This window comes from Camelina sativa, chromosome 3 (assembly GCF_000633955.1).
Source record: "Camelina sativa cultivar DH55 chromosome 3, Cs, whole genome shotgun sequence".
NCBI lineage: Eukaryota > Viridiplantae > Streptophyta > Magnoliopsida > Brassicales > Brassicaceae > Camelina > Camelina sativa.
Window position 1 is genome coordinate 26,489,215 of NC_025687.1, and position 20,730 is coordinate 26,509,944.

At 35.5% G+C, this 20,730-nt stretch overlaps 2 protein-coding genes, 1 long non-coding RNA gene and 2 pseudogenes across 5 annotated transcripts; 2 read left to right on the forward strand and 3 right to left on the reverse strand.

Annotated features, from left to right (window-relative positions):
• Positions 3,127-4,402, forward strand: LOC104778212 (annotated as a pseudogene).
• LOC104778213 (probable 2-oxoglutarate-dependent dioxygenase AOP1) lies at positions 14,881-16,124 on the forward strand. 3 transcript variants are annotated; one of them, XM_010502604.2, is made up of 3 exons: positions 14,881-15,316; positions 15,382-15,706; positions 15,792-16,124. In XM_010502604.2, the coding sequence occupies exons 1-3, from the start codon at positions 14,934-14,936 to the stop codon at positions 16,038-16,040; spliced, it is 957 nt and encodes a 318-aa protein (XP_010500906.1). In that variant the 5' UTR covers positions 14,881-14,933; the 3' UTR covers positions 16,041-16,124. The 3 variants fall into 3 exon arrangements, with proteins under 3 accessions (XP_010500906.1, XP_010500907.1, XP_010500908.1); XM_010502605.2 differs by having other exon boundaries at positions 15,385-15,706; XM_010502606.2 differs by having other exon boundaries at positions 15,439-15,706.
• On the reverse strand, positions 16,208-16,712 carry LOC109132302 (annotated as a pseudogene).
• LOC104778214 lies at positions 16,947-17,441 on the reverse strand. The gene is made up of 2 exons (XR_002037578.1): positions 17,298-17,441; positions 16,947-17,195 (listed from the first exon to the last, which is right to left on the reverse strand). It is a non-coding gene; the product is annotated as an uncharacterized LOC104778214 (long non-coding RNA).
• Positions 17,808-19,446, reverse strand: LOC104778215 (auxin-responsive protein IAA6). Its single transcript, XM_010502608.2, has 3 exons — positions 18,934-19,446; positions 18,211-18,298; positions 17,808-18,047 (listed from the first exon to the last, which is right to left on the reverse strand). The coding sequence occupies exons 1-3, from the start codon at positions 19,328-19,330 to the stop codon at positions 17,990-17,992; spliced, it is 543 nt and encodes a 180-aa protein (XP_010500910.1). The 5' UTR covers positions 19,331-19,446; the 3' UTR covers positions 17,808-17,989.

Genomic DNA, 20,730 nt, shown 5'->3' on the forward strand with positions numbered 1-20,730 from the left:
ACCATAAGCAAAACAAGTGCCTTCAAATCCCCCACCGTACACTTTGTATGTAGGTTCTACTTTCGAGTCACTGCTTATCATACTTCTTCTAGCTCTTGTAGACTCTGTCGCTGAAAACTCTACACAGAGACGTAGCTGATCGGTTTTCCATAGCCCCAAAAAACATTGCAATTGTCGATCATTGGAGACAAAAACTGGTGGAGTATCATGCGCCATTAGTTTCAGTGCCTTGTTCGAGAACATGTAGCTCAGCTTTAGCTCATGGCTAAACGCGTCCAATCCGTAGTCTTCAAGAACAAGCTTCACAAGCTTCTCGTGTGTTGTGCCTCCATCTATCTGCACAACTATACAACCTCTATCGTCGGTGTTAAATACATATCTCTGTGTCTTTACCCAATTACCGGAAACAACTAGAACCGGAACTGGATCCATGAAAGAAAAATGAAGAACAAGGTGAAGAAGAAGTAGAAGAACAAGGTGAAGAACAATGTGAAGAAGAAGTAGAAAGAACTAGGTGAAGAAGAAAAGTGAAGAAGAAGGTAAATAGTTCACTTATTTACCAGTTGAAGAACGATGTTTCATATTTCCGGAGAAAAAAAAAAGATGACATGGAATGCTAACATGGATGTTGCGTCCGACGTGGCAAGTCAGCCATCAAACAATTAATAACTCAGCCTATATAAAACTCAGTCACAACATGAAAAACATTACAGTAATTAAAAAAATATTACAGTAATTAAAAAGCAAAAAAATTGCTGCCAAATTCAGCCGCTTCATCAACTGAAAATATGTAACTCAGTTGTATCATTTAATAAGTCAGCTATAACTGAATAACATTCTAGTAATTAATTTTTTGCTACTAAGTCAACCGTCAAATGGTTGAGTTGTATGATAAGTCAACCTATAACGGTTGAGTTGTACGATAAGTCAACCTATCAGGGTTGAGTTGTATAATAACTCAACCGTAACAGTTGCTCATAAGTCAGCCGTTTTTCATAACTCAACCAGTCGGAAAATGGTAATTCAGCCGTGTCGTATTGATAACTCAGTCAAAATTTTGACAACTCAACCATCGGGTGAAAACTCAACCGTAAGGACGGTTGAGTTATAGCATATCTCAACCAGATTTTAATAAGTCAACCGTAATGCTTGGTTGAGTTATGCTATAAGTCAATCGTCCGCTCTTACTCAAATGTTTTTTTACATAACTCATCCGCAACATACCTATAACTCAACCGCAACATTCATCTGTAACGCGTTACGAATGAGTTATGGTTACACGTCAGCGATTTCTGACGTGGCGTCTGACGTGGCAATGACATTTTTGTAATAACGTTTTTTCTGGTAACATAAAACAAGGGCACGCTGGGTATTTTGAAAATACCCAAAATATTCTAGTAATAAAATCTTTTTTTTTGGATTCTGGTAATATTACCTAATTTGGATAACATTTGAGTAAATCACCCTATTTTAAAAAATTTTAAAATAATAAAAATACTACTATCTGTAAATCAAAAAAACACACACAGTATATTCCTTCTATAAATCACTATTTATCTAATTATATCCTATAAAACACAAGTCACTTGTGCAATTAAATTGTGACATTTGACAATTCACTCAAAAAAAACAAAAAAAAAACAAATTAAAAAATAAAAGCAAATATGTAAAAACTGAATAAAATAAACGTAAAAGTAATTAAAAGCACAAAATTTTCAATTTAAAAATCCCCAATTTTTCTCATCCAAAACTACCACGATTCTTTTGACCAAAAAAAAAACTACCACGATTCTTAAAATAGTTCCCCTACTTCCTCTATTATAAAACTCAAGTGAAACTGTAATTTATCTTTATTTCTCTCCCTTGCATCTATTGCATCACTTTTATTCGATTCATGGATATATAAACGTTTAATTAGATTTTTTTTTTCATCTCAGTTCCATCGGCTCTATACTTTTCTACCTAAAATATATGTGATCCTCTTTGCTGGAAACAAAATGAAGATGTGATTGGATTATAGTCAAGTTCCTAACTGATTCTATCGAAAAAGGAATGGAAGATGAAGAGCTCTTTTATCCCGAAGTTGCGAAGTCATGTCAAAGATAATCCTGGAATAAATCTCGGCATATTGAAGTTATTATCGTGGATGAAAAGGTACTAAAATCTGATTAGTTTACATGCACACCCGTATATGTCTGTAGATCATATCAAAATACACACATATAAAGTACTTTATAAAATCTTTGTAATAGAGAGGTATAAATTTAAACATTGAAGACAGTTGATTCTAAATTAATAAAATGATCTACATGAAGGAGAGTGTTAAACGCCACTTTATCGTACGTACACATAGGTGGCCCTGTTTTAAAAATCTCCGCCTAGCACCGATTACGCCCCGTAAAATCGCTATGTCCGCCCTCTCCGCCTCGATTAATGACTAATCCCCGCCTAGCATCGATTATCCGATTATACTGTCTAATCTGATTAATTCCCGCATAATTTTGTATATACCGATTATTTTTGGAGCCAAATATAAATCAAATATATATTTTTGTTATTTAGACATTTAAATTAAGAGTTTATGATGTTTTACAATAACTAATGTACAAACTTTTAATTAAAATCATAATTTTTTTTCTTAATATTACGTTTTTATGTTTTTACAGTAATTTTAAAGACAATACTATACCTTTATATTTTATTTGATATTTTTTTTTTTTCACATAAACATAATTATACATATATTTTTAGTACTATATATTTTTTATTTACTATTAATTTAATAAAATAATCCAAAAACTAGTCCCCGATTAATCCCCGTTTAATCTCCGATTTTCTCCCTAGGCGCTAGGTCCACCCCGACCGCCCGACTAGCGCCTAGCGATTTCTAAAACAGGGATACGTGGTTAGACTTTAACAGCCGTTAAATGATCTGTAACGTCCGTTAACAACGGTTAAGTCACGGGTTCGAATCTAGCAAAAATTTCAACATCAAGTATTTTTAAACCAATGAAAATTAGATGATGTATTTTTCTTCCAACCTAATAAGACAAGATATTAAATGTCCAAATAGAAAATAGATGGAGTATTTTTTGGCTTTTTTTCCCTCCATAAAAATATATGATGATCTTGGAATTATGATAATATTTTTGAAAAATATAAAACTCTATTGGTCTTAGAAAGCTTATATAAGAACACATAAAGAGACATCTAAAAACAAGACAAGTTTGTTAAAAAGAGAAAATGGTGAGTTTGGAAACCACTCTTGCTCTTCAGCTCCCGATCATCGATTTTCGAGACCCAAAACCCGGGACTGTCGAATGGGACTCGGTGAGAGGCAATGTCCGGAAAGCTCTAGAAGAGTACGGATGCTTCGAGGCCTTGTTTGATAAAGTCCCTGTCGAACTTCGAAAGGCATTTTTCGATGCTTCTGACGAGGTCTTCCAACTACCTTTAGAAACCAAACAGAGAGTTGGGTCAAAGAGAAAATACAGAGGATATGTTGGTCAGATTCCTACATTACCTTTGTTCGAAGTCATAGGCGTCGATTTTGCAGAAGATGTTGATAAAGTCAGTGCCTTCACTCATAAGCTTTGGCCCCAAGGCAACACCAGTTTCAGGTTTTTCATTGTGGTTGTATAAAATCCGGATTTGAAATACATATAAAAACCCTAAAATTGCTCTGTTTCCGCTGCGAGGCGGTTATGTCATTGGCGGAAAAAGTATCAGAACTGGACTTCATGACACGAAGAATGATAATGGAGAGTTTCGGGCTCGACGAAAACTACATAGACGAACATCTGAAGTCGACGAAATGTCTCGTGCGGCTGATGAAATACCAAGGAGTTGAAGAAACAGAGGAGGAGTTAGGCATGGAGGCTCATACAGACAGGAACATGCAGAACGATGTAAGCTCATACTGTGCCAGAACGATGTAAAAGATGGAATCGAGGTGAAAACTAAAGACGATAAGCATTGGATCAAAGCCAATCCTTCTCAAGAGTATTTATTCATCGATCGTTCTTGGCGGAGCCATGCTGCACGTAAGTTTAAGCCAGGCTTTTATTAAATTAACGTAGAGTAATTTATATCATGTTTACAGTGTAAAACATGTTTTCAGGTACTCTTGAATGGTCGGGTGCGTACCGGTGTTCACTGAGTAATGAGGATGGGAACGAACACGAGATTCTCGGCTGGATTGTTCTCTGTTCCGCAAACAAAGGATTTGATATATGCTGCGCAAGAAATGGTTGACGCTGAGCATCCTCGCTTGTATAAGCCTGTTGATTTTGAAGGATACTTCCAATATACTACTGAGGGGCCTGGAAGGAGAGATCTATGTGCTCTTAGGACTTATTGTGGCCTCAGAGGATACAAAAAAATAACGTCTTTCCCCAAATAAAAGAATAAGAATAAGAATAAAGTTGTTTGATTTGCTGTTTCCTGGTTTCCATGTAAATATATCTCCATCATAATAATAAAAATTAAATTCACTGTGAAGGTAATTAAATTTGAGATCACATGTAATAATGTTCTTTATGAAGTAGATTACTATGTTCTGAACTTCTAATGTCTTATTTAAGTGATGCAAACGTTATCTCAGTATTGTTTTTACCGAAAGAGCCAATAACTGATGGACACTAAACAAAATGTTTTATGGTTCTGCATGCATTCTGATTTGTTTCTACTCTCTCTGTTTTGTGTTGTTCATGGTATTTAATAACTCCTATGAGCAAAATATAAAATTTATATTATATGAGCTTATGTACTAATTATTATACAGTTTAGTTTAAATTATGTGTATTATACAGTGTAATTCACTAATTTGTAGTTTTGTACTATAGACTTGTTCTAAACTTCATATATATAAATATAGCAGAGCCAGATAAAAATTTTAGAGGGGTCTAAATGAAATGTTTTTTTTAAGGGATAAAAATGCAAATTTAAGGGTTTAAATTGAAATTTTATTTTTAATGGGGGTAAAAATTAAGTCTCAAAGTGGTAAAAATGCAAAATTTGTAGGGGTCAAAATCTAAATACAAAATTTAGAGGGTTCATATTATAACTTATAACCAGTGTTCAAGAAAGCCGTCTACGCGGCCGCCTAGGCGCCGTCTAGGCGCTAGGCGCTCAGCAGACGCTTAGACGACCGCTTAGACCGCCTAAATCACAAAATTTTATTTTATTGTATATTTTTTATTTTTAACTACATATATTTAAAATTTTAAGTTTTATATTCATATAAATATTTATAAATGTTTAAATGTTATTAATCTAAATTAAATAAATTTATTTTTACTAATTTTAGTTTATGATTTATTATTATTTATTTCTTCTAACATATATTTTTCTATAATTTTATGTATAATAGCATATATATAATGTTCGTATTATAAACGCATAAACCGCCTAAAAACGCTTAAAATTCCGACTAGGCATTCTAGGCGCTAGGCGCTGGGTCACCGCCCACATACCGCCTAGCGCTTTCTTCAACACTGCTTATAACTAAAAATACACTGCAAAACAATGCATAGGGCATGCAAATAATGTTCGTTCAATAATACAAACGTAACAAATGTATGCCAAAATTATGGTCTTTCTGTATTAGTTGTACAAGTGTTTCCGAAAATAAAAATATAATAAGACTCTGAATTTATGGTATTACTAATTAACAATGCTTAAGACCCAACCTTCAAAAGCTAGATATGAGCACAAAGAGAACAGGTTTTGAGTGATAACAATAATGAGTTCGGAAACCACTCTTGCTCTTCGCTCCCGGTAATTGTCTTCACAAGTCAAGATCTAAAACTGAGAACTTTCTAGTGGGAGTTGGTGGTATTCACCGAGTGATGAGGAATGGAATGAACACGAGATTCTATGTTCCAAAAACAGAGGATTTGATAAATGCACAGAACAAATGGTTGACGCCGAGCATCCTCACTTGTAAAAGCCTGTCAATATCTGAAGCATAACCATTCTTGTTGCTCTGTTCTTACATTCAGCAAAGATTTCGCTGAAAGCATAAACCATTCTTGTTGATTTCGCAAAGATCATCCACGCTTCACTTGTAGCGAATTTTGCAAAGATGAAATCTATGAACCTTTATATGATAGAATAAAACATTCATTTCACTTATAGCTAATTGGTGTTTGATGAACTTATGTAATTTTGTACATAAAGTTTTGGATTTCTTTGGGATGTGAAGTTATCTCAAAGCATAATGTTGTATTTAACGAGGAGACAGTTGGTCCTAATGTCTTACTCTGAATCTGTATATGAATCTGCATGTTATATCTGATTTCTTTCTAGCCTCTCTCTGCTTGTATTGTTGATGGTTATGATTAACTTTTATGCCACCAAAGAAACCCATATGCCCAAGTATATATAGTATCATGGCAAAATGTTTGAAATTGAATCAAATTGTGGCATACGTGTAATGTAATCAATGCGTATTATACTAGACACTTGTTCTTATTAAACCTCATTCCCATAAAATTTAGACGTACACAAAGGATTGATCTTTTAATTCCACCAAGGAAACCCATGTGTCCAAGTCGACCATCAAGGCAAAATGTTCTAATTATACTGTGGCAAACTTGTATTGTAATCTATGACTATTATACTTAGCACTTGTTCTTATTTTCAAAAAGGTTTAAAATAAGCTTCCTTTTTAACACACAGTGATTTCTACCATGTTTGGTTATACACAAATGTCTATAGGTATACTGTTGGATGGGGAGCATATTTTCTGCTCTCAGGATTTACTATGAGCTTTGAGGATATATCAAAAGAAATGTCTTTCTAAGAATAAATTTGTTTGATTTTGCTTCCCAACTAAAACCTCGTCACTGATGTGCATGTAAAGTAATCTATCCACATGTTATGATAAGCTCACAAAATCCTTATCCAGGGAATTGTGAAAAAGACAAAAGAAAACTCATAATCTTTTTTATTTCATTGTTTTGATCTTATCGTAATTGCTCTGAACTTTTATATTACAAAGATAAAGACAATTTAATTTAGTCTTTCTACGTTTCTGTATTACAGAAAAGCAATGTGTTGTCACAACATAAGAAACTTGTAGTTGTTGTTTGTTTACTTCTTTTTTTCCCACCTACCCTTCAGAATATAAGCTAAGTGTATTTATTTTTTAAGCTAAGTGTATTGGTCATAAGAAGAACCAGAACAGCTTTCTCATTTGATCACTTCTCAATAACTTTTTGAGTAACTTTTTTACATTAATAAGAAGAATCTCACAAAAAAAAAAGTATGAAACTTTCACCAGTTCTACTACATAGAAGCTGGACAAAGACCTCAATCTGCTCTTGAAACTAACTATTAAATCTATAAAAAAAATCAAAAGCTTTCTCATTTACTGACTGACTTAGCTTCTCAATACTCTCAAAGTACCCTTTTACATCAATAAGAACAATTTCACCAAAAAGTATGAAACTTTCAACAAAAGATTGTGGCTTTCGATATGATCTTATTGCAAGAAACTAGTATAATCACATTGAATCAATGTTCTTGTTGCGGGCAAGTTCTTTACCCATTTCTCCTAGCTCTTCATGTGAAGTAGGACTAGGAGCTTCTTTAGGATAAACACCGAACTTGGCGATGTTCCTACTGATGACATTTGTAAGAGACTTCAAAATCTCGATGTGATCCTGATTGAACCCACTAGCTAGGAGGATGAAGCTTTTAGGGTTAATGATTTCGAAATTTGAGATTTTTTTGAGATTGAAATTTGGTGAACTGACAAATAATTGGATTGAACCTAGGAAACGCTGCGTTTTTGCTCTGGGGGTGATCACAAAGGCGATTTAGGGTTTTTTGCGTCTTGCACAAGGATTGATGTCGCCGGGGGCTTCTCCGCCGGAAGCAGCTGGAGATTTACAGGGGGTGGCTCCCTGAAGTCTATGGATCTTGAGGAAGGTGAACTCCCACCGGTTGTAGGGATCAAACAGGGTTATCCCTCTGTAGTGACGAAGGGCAATGAAGTTGTTTCTGGCAGTCCTCTGAAGTTCTCTTGGGTTTCTATGGTTAAAAATCCGGGAGACTTGTCAAAGGTTGATTTGGCTATTGAAGAGATTGATGGTATGCCTAGGTCTGGCTACCAAATAAGGTGTTTGACGAGGCTCATCCTCTATGGGAAGATTTCCTCGTCGGCATATTTTTAGCTAAAGATCCTTTTGTGAGAGGGATCCATGCTTTGGTTAATAAAATCTGGACTCTTGGTGATAAGACGATTAAGATTGATGTTTTTGTAGTGGATAATACCACAGTGAGGTTTCGAATCAGGGATGAGCGTACGCAATCTCATATTTTGAAGAGAGGTATGTGGAATCTATGTGGTGTTCCAGTTGTTCTATCAAAGTGGAGTCCCATTGCAGAGTTGGAGCCTGAAGAGATTAAGACTGTTTCTATATGGGTTATAGTTAAGAATGTTCCTCCTAAATATTTCTCTTGGGAGGTGCTAAGTGCAATAACGAGCCCCCTCGGCACTCCAAAACAACAACATTCGGATACAGAGTCATGTAAGTCGTTCATTGAAGCTAAGGTTTTGGTGGAGGTGGATTTAACAAAACGTTTACCAAACAAAATGTCTTTTAAATCGGAGAAAGGAGGTGATACTATTGTGGAGTTTTTTTATCCCTGGCTGCCAGCTAGGTGTACCCTATGCTCTAAATGGGGCCATTTGGAAGATACATGTACAACGAAGAAGGATCAGGGGGTTTCCTGTCCTAGTCAGCCTGCACTTGAACAATCGGAAAAGAACAGTGGGGAAAAGGTTGTTTCAGGTTCAGGTGGGGTCACGAGTTTAGGCATTGTTGAGTCTTCTGAGCTAAAACAAGGGGTAACAGAGGTTATTGTTGATCAAGTTGCTGAGAATACTGCAGATACGGAGGGTGAAAAGGACCTTGGTTGGACAACTCCTACTAAAGGGTTGTGTAGCCTAGTGAAACAGGTTTCTAGTACAAAGGACATTTCGAATATGTCGAACTCTTTTTCCTGTTTGAGTGACAAAGGGGAACAGGGTGAGGCTTTGGATACAACAGTCGAGGAGAGTAGTGGTCCGACTACCGCTAACTCTGATGTGGTGAATCTTCCTACTGATACTACGACTTTGGGGGCTGAAATGTTACTGGAGAAGCAGAACCAGGAGGGAGGCAATGCTCCTGAGCGTCAGGAGACGGGTCTATCTCTTCGACCTTCACTTCTCGAGCCTCTAAAGGGGTTCATAAATTTGTCTCTACTACCAGTTCTTAGAGTTTTAGGGCTCAAGCTCCTAGTTCTCTGAAACCACGTCAAACCCCAAACCAACTCTGATGTCAGGGTTCTTTTGGAACATGCGAGGCTTTAACAAGAAGGAAAAGCAACATGTTGTGAAAGAATGGATGGGATAGGGAAATTTTGATTTCGGCTGTCTGATTGAAACTAAGGTAAAGGAAATACGTGCGGATAGAGTGGTGAGGTCTGTGTTTGCAGGCTGGTCTTTTCTATCAAACTACGATGAGCATCGGTTAGGTAGACTTTGGGTGGTTTGGAGGAACAATGTCAGGGTTACTCTGGTTTATCGATCTGCTCAGTTGATCACATGTTCTATCTACATTGAAGGGATGGAGGAGTTTTTTGTTTCTTTTATTTATGCTTCCAATTTGTCTGCTGAACGACAGGAATTGTGGAAGACACTATCTGATATCGAGGAACAATACTTGAAACAAAAAGCTAAGCTTCATTGGTTGAAAATAGGTGATCAAAATAATAAAGCTTTCCATACTGCAGCTACTATACGTGAGTCGTGTAATAGCATCAAGGAGATTCAGTGTGATGATGGTAGGGTAGTCACCACACAGGATCAGCTCATAATTGAAGCTGCAAACTACTTCCAAGGCTTTCTTAACTTGCGACCTGAAAATTACACCTCTTGGTCCCAAGAGGAGTTAGAAGCTGTGTTGGATTTCAAATGTGCAGAGAGTGATAAGTGTTTGCTTACACATGAGGTATCAAAGGAGGAGATTAGGAGGGTGTTATTTGCAATGCCTAGTTCGAAATCTCCAGGACCAGATGGGTTCACTGTGGAGTTTTTAAGGCTTCATGGGGAACTATTGGTGATGATTTCGTGGTTGCTATTCAATCATTTTTCCGTACTGGTTTCTTGCCTAAAGGGGTTAACTCGACTATATTGGCTCTCATTCCCAAGAAAAAGAAAGCAAGGCTCATGAAAGACTATCGTCCGATTTCCTGCTGTAATGTTCTCTATAAGGTCATCTCGAAGATCCTGGCTAATAGGCTCATGATCATACTACCAAAGTTCATCTCACCTAATCAATCGGCCTTCGTCAAGGATCGATTGCTCATGGAAAATGTGCTTCTAGCCACAGAACTCATTAAAGACTATCACAAGGATACAGTTTCCCCTCGTTGTGCTTTAAAGATTGATATATCTAAAGCTTTCGACTCTGTTCAATGGAGTTTCTTACTCACCACTTTGAGAGCAATGGCTTTTCCTGAGCAGTACATTCTTTGGATCCAAACTTGTATCTCGACTGCATCTTTTTCTGTCCAAGTTAACGGAGAACTGGCTAGTTACATTGGTAGCTCTCGCTGTTTACGCCAAGGTTGCTCACTTAGTCCATATCTCTTTGTTATCTGCATGAATGTCTTATCCCGCAAGTTAGATGTGGCTGCGGTAAATAGAGTTTTTGGTTATCATCCCAAGTGTAAGCCGCTGAAGCTCACTCACCTATGTTTTGCTGATGACCTTATGGTGTTTGTGGATGGGTCCAAACAGTCGGTTTCAGGTGCTCTGCGGGTCTTTGATGAATTTGCGGTTAACTCAGGTTTGCACATTAGTATTGAAAAATCCACCATTTATACGGCTGGAATCCCCTCGACCATCAAAGAAGAGATCCTTCACCAGTTCCCATTCGCATGTGGTTCTCTCCATGTTCGGTATCTTGGTCTACCACTTTTACCAAGAAGGATGACATCAGGGGACTATCTCCCTCTCATAGAAAAAATTTGATCACGGATTGCCTCGTGGACAGCTAGGCTGCTCTCATTTGCTGGTAGACTTCAGCTTATTGGATCAGTTCTATTCAGTCTAACAAATTTCTGGATATCAGCGTTTAGGCTCCCTAAATCCTGCATTTAGGAGATTGATTGCCTATGTTCTGCTTTTTTGTGGTCCGGCCCTTCTTTGAACGCAAAGAAAACCAAAGTGGCTTGGTCTAATGTTTGTATGCCAAAGAGTGAAGGAGGTTTGGGGCTAAGATCAATCGCGGAAGCAAATAAAGTTAGCGTGCTAAAACTTATCTGGAGAATTTCTTCGGCTAGAGGCTCTTTATTGGTTGATTGGGTGAAGAGATCTCTTATTCGCAGTGGTTCAATCTGGGCAGAAAAGGATAACACAACTTGTGGATCATGGATTTGGCGAAAGCTTTTGAAATACAGAAGCCTAGCAAAACAGTTTATTAAGATGGAAGTGCATAATGGTGAATCAACCTCTTTTTGGTTTGATAATTGGTGTTAACTGGGATGTTTACATGATGTTTTGGGGTAAAGGGGTGTTATTGATCTCGGAATCCCAAAGACAAGCACCATCGCTGATGATCTGACTAGGCAGCGGCGGCAGCGACATAGGCTCCCCTTACTCAATATTGTCGAGGATAAGATACATAAACTGCAGGTTCATCCCTCTCGTGAGGCACAAGATATACCACTATGGAAAGGGAAAAATGACTATTACCGGAACAGCTGCTCTACCAAGGAAACTTGGTCACATATCCATGTTTCTCACCCACACCTGGCCGAATACAGAGTGATATGGTTCTCACAAGCCACTCCTAAGTATGCCTTTCTCACTTGATTGGTCTTTAAAAACAGAGTCACAACAGGGGACAAGCTGCAGCAATGGTCTCCACAGGCTACCGCAAGCTGTATTCTCTGCAACCACCCGTTAGAGACAAGGGACCACCTATTCTTTCAATGTTTTTATTCACAGTTGGTGTGGGAAGGGCTAGTGAAGAAGCTCCTCGGAGACAAGTACACAAGTCACTGGCAAGAAGTCCTTTCTCTTCTCGCGGGTAATGCTCTTGACAAAACTTTACGATTCATCTTGGGTTATGCTTTTCAAACTACCATTTACTTACTTTGGAGAGAAAGGAATGGACGACGACACGATGAACACCCAGTGACAGCAGAGAACCTGATTAAGCAGATCGACAAGTATGTCCGCAACCGTCTAAGCACACTTCAAGGAGGTCAAAGCACATCCATTCAAGTTTGGTTTGAAGCAAGATTCTACTAAATGTTTTATTTTCAAACTGTTCTAAAGTGTTTTACCACATAATTTTTGTAAAACGTTTATTTTTCTTTTGAATATAATTTAACATTAAATTCAAAAAAAATAATTGGATAAAAATTGTTAAAAGAAAAAAAAGTTTAGGTTTACATTTTTGGCTTTGATCTTGTAATTAGGGGTGAGAAAGAAAAATCAAGAACAGGATAAAACCGAACCAAAGCAAAACTAATTGCAATTTATTTATAAAACCGAAAAAATAGAAATTAAATTCTTAGGTATTCTTCAAACTAAATATTACTAGCATTGTTCCTTTTTTTTCCATTTTGTTTTTTTTTTGGATAAAAACCAAAAAACTATTTATAATTTGGTTAAGTGTAATATAAACTTTGGACTGATATATTTTGAATAAGTTTTGGTTAGGTAAAATATCATTTAATGTTTTTCAAAAATTTTACCGTAAAAATAATCCAGCTAAGAAACCTTTTTTAAAAATGTAATTAAAGGGTTTACAAAATATTTAAAAAGTTTTATAAGAAAGAGATGAGATGTATTATATAATTATTGTTATGTATAATATATTTTTATTGGAAAAAGGGCCAGTAACAAAAACCCACAAAAGGGCCAATAAAAGGGCCAATATAACAAAAACAATGACAAAAAGAAAAACCAAATACAAAGGCCTCTCAAGAATCGAATCAGAGAAACAAGAAAAGAAAAAACAAGAACTCGGATTTTTTATTTTTGGTGGGCTTGATCTGTCAACAATGGCGGACGAAAGTCAGAAGTGTATCTCTTTTCAGTGCCTTCCTTGTCAAGATGATGTCTATATAGAGGCTGAGACCTTCGAAATGAACCTTTTTGAGCTATCGTAGCCTTTCCTTAGCAGAATCTATAGCCCAAACGCAGGAGGAGCGATCGAGATTCTAGTATATAATTACAAATATAATTTTTTAAAAATTGGTAACTTATTAAATAAATTGATTATTTAATAGTTTATATTACGTAAATATTTTTTTAAATAAGTATATCACAAAACTTGTACAAATTTTTTAAAATGTTTGTCTCAAATATTGTTTTATAGTTTTCTTAGTTCACTCAATAGTCTTTCCACACAAACCCAAGAAAACTAATTTATTATTTATTATATTATTAAGATTCAATTATGAAGATAAATATTATCCGAGATAATTAATTAAAAACTAAAGACGCTATTACGAGATGATTGATGAAGTCAAATATTAAAATCATATGGGAAAATGATTCAATTTTACCAATACTGGCAATATAAGTGAGATTAAAACCTAACTTATATATATTTACAATTCACAACAATTTTTTTTAATAAATTAATATAAGCATATATTTTATATATGTTAATTAACTATATACTGATAAATGATACATGTTTAGAATAATATGAATAAGTGATTAGAAATTGCAAACTAGTTAAATAATAATTTCATGTGAAATTTTAATTTTAAAATGAATACAAATGTAAAAGCTAAACATAAAATACGCTACATATCTTAAGATGACAAGTAAAATTGAAGATAAAACTATAAATCATGATGTTCATAATATATATGTAGTACTAATATCCCAAAGAAAAAAATAAAAACGAACACAATTTAGATTATAGAAAAATTAAATATTTCATCATATTTTAATAATATCATATATATATATATATATATATCATATATACGTGTTGAACTTATTATGTTAAACATATAGCATATGTGACATATATATTGAAATTGGACATATCAGTCAGATTTAAATTGGACATATGTAACAAAACCAGTCGAATGTGACATATCAGTCAGATTTAAATTGCAATGATTAGTATGTTGGTGCAGTTTCACCCCCGGGAGGAGACTTTTCAGATCCTGTGAGTTCTGCAACCCTTACTAAGCCTGTACGTTAAAGTATGTTTTTGGTGTAGATATTTACAACGTTGTATATATATAGTAGCTGGCTTTATAACAAAGATCTTTGTGTCTAGGTTCTGGGAGCCAACATATGACGATTGCCTCAACCTGATTGCTCGTGTTCCTGTTTCACAAGAATCGTGATTCCAAGACAACAAAAAACCAATGTAAAGCTTGGAAATGTTATCAAGGAGAAACTGGTTTGTAATTCACTAGAGTACGTTTTCCCATTATTACACCCTTATTCCTGTTCGGCTTGTGTTTGTTTCTTATGAAAGTTCTTAACTCATACAGAAAATCTACTGTGTTCACAACAATGCTGTGATGGAGCTTCTCCGAGGTGTTAGATGTCAGTTTTCAGAGCTCATATCTGGTTTGGGTGATCAAGACATGGCTCCTATGAGATTGGGCTTGTCTCACAGCCTTGCTAGAAATAAGCTGAAGTGTGTTGACTCTTTTCATTTTTATAGTAATTTATAATGCCTAGCTACAATTGCTCTTGGTATAGTTGACTTGAGGGACATAAATATCCATTCTCCATACCAATAAATAATGATTAGAGGAATTTGACATCTAGTGAAGAGAATCATTGGCATATAGATACCATGAGGCTGATATCAAGATACAGATATAAATCGCCTCTAACATTTCAGTTTAGTGACTTCATTTCCAGCTCTTTCGCTTAGTCACATTAAATGGGTTCTGAAACTCCTCTTCTTCCTCTTTGTCTTCCGGTCATCGATTTCTCAAATGAATACTTGAAACCAGGAGAGCCCGAATGGGACTTAACCAGCGCTGATGTCCAGAAAGCTCTGCAAGACTATGGCTGTTTTGAGGCCTCTTTCGATAGAATCCCTATTGAGCTACGAAAATTGGTTTTCGAGACCTTGGAAGAGCTTTTCGACTTACCCTTACAGACCAAACTGAGAAACGTGTCCAAGAAACCGTTCCATGGATATGTTGGTCAATACCCAATGGTGCCATTGTACGAGAGCATGGGCATTGAGGATCCTGATGTTGCAGAGAGAGTCAACGCCTTTACTAAACCGCTATGGCCTCAAGGCAACAACAGCTTCAGGTCAGTAAACTCTTTGTCCTTATTTCCATTACTGTGACATATTTTGATCAGACTTCTCTCACCAGCAGCACAAGGATCCATACTTTTTCTAAGAAGTTATCCGACCTGGACATAACTATCAGGAGAATGATCATGGAGAGCTTCGGACTCGATAAATACATCGATGAACATCTTCACTCAACGAATTACCTCCTGCGAGTAATGAAGTACAAAGAACCTGATACAGAGGAGACCAAATTGGGACTAAACGCTCATACCGATAAAAACATTGTCACTATACTTTACCAGAACCATGTTGAGGGTCTAGAGGTGCAGACCAAAGACAACAACTGGATCAAAGTGAAGCCATCAAAAGACTCTTTCATTGTCATGATTGGAGATTCCCTCCATGTAAGCCTTTGTTTATATTTCCATCAAAACAGAAATAATCAATGGTTGACAAAACAACATCAACCCAAATGTTTTGATGTCACAGGCAATGCTGAATGGTCGATTACACTCTCCTAATCACCGTGTCATGATGACTGGAACAGAGACAAGATACTCGCTCGGACTGTTCTCCATACCAAAAGCAGGACATATCATAAGTTCACCAGAAGAGCTAGTGGACGAAGAGCATCCTCGACTGTTTAAGCCCTTTGACCATGTCGAATTCCTTCAGTTCTACTATACACAAGCTGGACAAAGATCTCAATCTGCTCTCAAAACTTACTGTGGAATCTAAAAGACAACAAAAGCTTTCTCCTTTGATCACTTCTCAATAATTTCTAAGCACCTTTTTACATCAATAAGAAGAATCTCACCAAAAGTATGAAACTTTCACCAATTCTACTACATTAGAAGCTGGACAAAGACCTTAATTAATCTGCTCTCAAAACTTACTGTGGGATCTAAAAACAACAAAAGCTTTCTCATTTACTCACATCACAATAATCTCAAAGTAGCCTTTTACATCAATAGAAGAATTTCACCAAAAAGTATGAAACTTTCAACCAAAGTTTGTGGCTTTCGTTGTGAAAGTGGAATCAATTGGATACGATGTTCTTGTTGCGGGCAAGTTCTTTAGCCATCTGTCTTAGCTCTTCAGGTGAAGGAGGGAGAGGAGCTTCTTTAGGATAAACAACGTACGAACGATCGCCCATGAATCTATTGATGTTGGTGCTGTTGTTGTCGAATGTGTATACATTAGTACGATCGGTACTGCAACGTATACACCGAACTTGGCGATTTCAAGAATCCCCTTTGATGTTCCTACTGATGACATTTGTAAGAGACTTCAAAATCTCTCGATGTGATCTAGATTGAACTCACTAGCTAGGAGGATGAAGCTTTTAGAGTTATTTGATTTCGAAATTTGAGAAATTTTTTCAGATTGAATGTTGATGAATCGTGATGATGATTGGATCAAATCTATAAGAAACAATGTTTAGGGTACTTTTGGCTTGTTTTCTTTTATCAGGGGTGAGAAAGAAAATTAAAAACAAACCGAAGAGATTAAACCGAACCAGATCAAGATATGTAAAACCAAAATTAAATTGCAATTTATTTATAAAATCGAAACCAATTCCCATGCATTTAAAGGCAAAAATTATTAGCATCACATTTTAGTCCGGTTTTTTTCGTTTCTATGTTTATCAACTTTTAGTTAAGTTTATATAACTGAAACTACATAAAATTGTCCCCTTGGTCCAGTGGTGACCAAAGATTTATTCATCATGGTTTAAAGTTTAAACCTTCGACGTAGTTCATTAATAAAAGAGCTAATGAGATGATACATAGGATTTTTTTCTTTTTGAGATGATACATCCATATAAATCAAACACAGCAACAACACTTGCATGTCTCGTAGCAGCAACAGCAACAGAACAAGGCGTAAAACCTGCAAACAGATTAAAAAGATTCATCAAATATTGACATAATAATGAAAAGAAGGAAAATCTACGATACAAAATAAAAAAACAAGAGATTTATTGGTACGGACGTTGCGTATAAGCAGCCTTGTTCGTCTTGCCGTTTCTTGACATTGCCATAGTAAGTCATGTCTTGTTGTGAAGGTGCCTTCATTTTGTTTTTGTGTGTGTGTGTCTCTTTTGGCGATAAGTTTAGAGGTTGGGATTGATTTGGGTGTAGGATATGTATATAAACTTCAAATCTGTTACCAGCTGCATTTGATATGATCATTTAATACGGAAGATATGGCCACATTTATTTGGACCGACAAAGTAGTTAGAATCCTCACCCAATTCTACATACATATAGGAATATGGCATGGCTTTAATTGGGCTCTTGGTGTTAAAAAAAGAAAAGAAAAAAAAAACTATTTCCTCCTTTCTTTCTTAAATTAGTTGGGAAGATTCATAGGTTTCACTATTCATGGGTGTAAGACTACTTGAATTTTTTTTGGAAAATAAGTAATAACTAGGCAACTAAGGTAAAGTATGTGAGGCTAAGAACACCTTTAATGGTAGCCATACGAACATAGGATGACCAGTGGGAAATAATATATCTGTAATTAGTGATAAAATCTTACAATTTTGAAGAGGGCGTATATATTTTAATATCCACTATCATGTAAAATTTTACAAGTTGAAAAATTACTACAATGAAGAATGTGGTTACTTAAAGATGATCATCATCACTAGTACGATTAATCTCGCTGCAGATCAAAACCAGTTACGTTGCATCTGATCTCTTCACGATCTTGAGCCTCTTGCATGACTCTTTGAACATCCTGCCAACACAGAAAAAAAAAAATTATAAGCTTTAGAAATTTAGATTTGTGACCTTTTTAGAGATTATTTACATTCATTTCGGCAAAGTTGATAATAATATTAATGCAAGAAAATTAAACATAAAATTTTTTTTTTTTGCAAAAAAATTAAACATAAACTTACTGCCAAGGTACATCTCCAACGAGCATCCAGTCTCTATCCTTGTCTTCGTATATAATAATGTGTTCGCACTTCTCACCCTCCGCCACCCCTGCATATTTTTTATACACATGTTAATTAAGTTTCACATCTGAGTGTTTTCACAGTTCTAATATAGAATGCTAACATAAACATGGTCATGTAACTAACACACACACACCAAAAAATGATTACTAATTCCGGGACAAAACTTAGACTTTTCCGTGGCTAAAAGATAATTCTCTTGTAGTAATTAGTGTTTGAAGGGTTAGTACATATAAGCATTTGTTTGTTTTCATTTGCTTTTTCCTTTGCATTTATATTAGTTTGAATTTTTATAAATGTATTAATTATTTTTACTATGTTATAAACAAAATCGAATTGTCAAATGTAAATGTAAACATCAAGCCCAAATGAATATTCAGTTCCTACCATTTCCGCTTGGTGTTTGATGTATACATTTATGTTTTACAAAAACAATTTTGTCCAAAATAAATATTAGTCTCATTTTATCACTAGAAAAGTTTTCGATGGTAAGTTTTCAATAGTCTATAAATATTAGTTCTCTAAAAGTTTTGTAGATAAGTTTGGGATTCTGACTTTCATTATTTTCCATTATGAGCAAATGGGGTTACTTTCTATTTTTAGAATCTAATAAATAGTTCACGTAAAAGAGTTGCATTTGAAAGAGTCGATGACATTACTAACCTAGGCCAAGACAGCCGAAGAGATTCTCAAGAACCGTGGCTAGATTATTATAACTGTTGCTCGAACCAAGGTCAATCTTCCTCAAGTATGGTACACCATCCATGCTCACTTTCACGTACCCTATCACTTTACATGCTTCCTCATTGTTCTTCTTTCTCCTATAAGAACACACCGGTGGCCATCCCACCGCCTGACTCTTCACCACCGGCGAGGAGTTATCCTCAACTGATGACAGAAGGCTGCTTTCATCCTCAGTATCTAACGATGATGAGGTCATCATATCCGAGAGCACCCTCTTCTTCTTCTTCGATCCGCAAACTGATATTTCGCTGTAATTATCTCCCGGAAGACCCAGCCGTAGCTCTGTGCTCTCAATTCCTAGACCTTCCTTGGCCATTTATTTCTTTCTTTTTTTTTGGCTTTGGCTATATCAAATTTTTGATACTTTTCTCTTTTTAAGCCCTTCTCTTGTTGGTTTGATATTATTGTACTGCCTTGTGCATTTATATGTTGTCAAGTTGGTCGAACAAGACCCAGTAATATGTGGAAGAGACTAATACTCATATAATTCTTTCTATTAGCTTTGTGAAGGAAGACAAGGTTAGACCAAAGCCAGGTCAGCTGAGTATGTGTTGGTCGGTCACATGAGAAACATAAGTTGGGTCCTTTGTTTAGAAAAGAACTTAAGGTAAGGGAACAAATCTTACGGGTGTTAATATTTGTTAGGTTTCTTATAGGATTCGCTGACCGTCCGATCAATGGCCATCCTTCCCTTCCCAAACACTCCATGTGTTTTCCTATAATTTACAGTTATATATGTATTATAAGTAAGGATATTAATATTATTTTTAGCCTATTCTTTTTCGCATATTTTATTTGGTAATCGATAAAAGTTGCTTTTTAAGAACACAAAGTTGTACATACATGTACATTATGAAACATCATTATGTAGATGTCAAAATCAATGGAAAAAATGACGAGGACATTAATTAGAAAGAAAATTATAAACGCCCGGAATTCTAAGGAAGTTGAGTAAGAAATAACATGCATGCAATCAGTAGGACACGTCTGTCACTAGTATTTTTTCCTTCTGAATACTGTTTTGATTTATAAAAGTCAAATGAATACGTTGAGTGAGTTCAAAACTGGTTGGCCATTAAAAAGAAGAAGAAAAAATAACATTTAGAATTACTTCTACAATCTTTCTGCAAATAGAAGAGTGACATATCAGAAAATTCTTTTGAACTCTATTCATTTGTCACGTGTATGATGCTAATTGTTTCTTTTTGAGCTCTATTCATTTGTCACGTATGATGCTAATTGTTTCCCGACAAATTTATGACTACTGTTCTGAGGAAGTTTCGGAGAAACCAGTTCGTTGGAATATTGTATTTGTCTTCGATGATTTTCCTCACTAATTTTCGACGAATTTTCCTAACCAATTTTAGACGATTCGAGGTTAACTATATCGGAAAACGATTAATGGAATAATATATTATGTTTTCTTGTAGTGTGGCTATTATTTTTCCTATCTTGAAAATCTTAAATAATATATGTTTCTTTTTCGTATTCCTACCAAAAAAAACATTACAATTTGTAATTGAATGATTACGTTTAGCTTTAAATTTTTTCATCGTGACCTTTTTTTTGGACAAATTATTCATCGTGACCTAACTTAGTTATAGTACAACACAAACTAGTCTGAATGTCTTGGAGAGTAATCGTGTTGTCTTTAGACTTTAGTATATTATAAACAGCTCATATTAGAATATGGCTTTTGTAATATAAAGTGCAGCT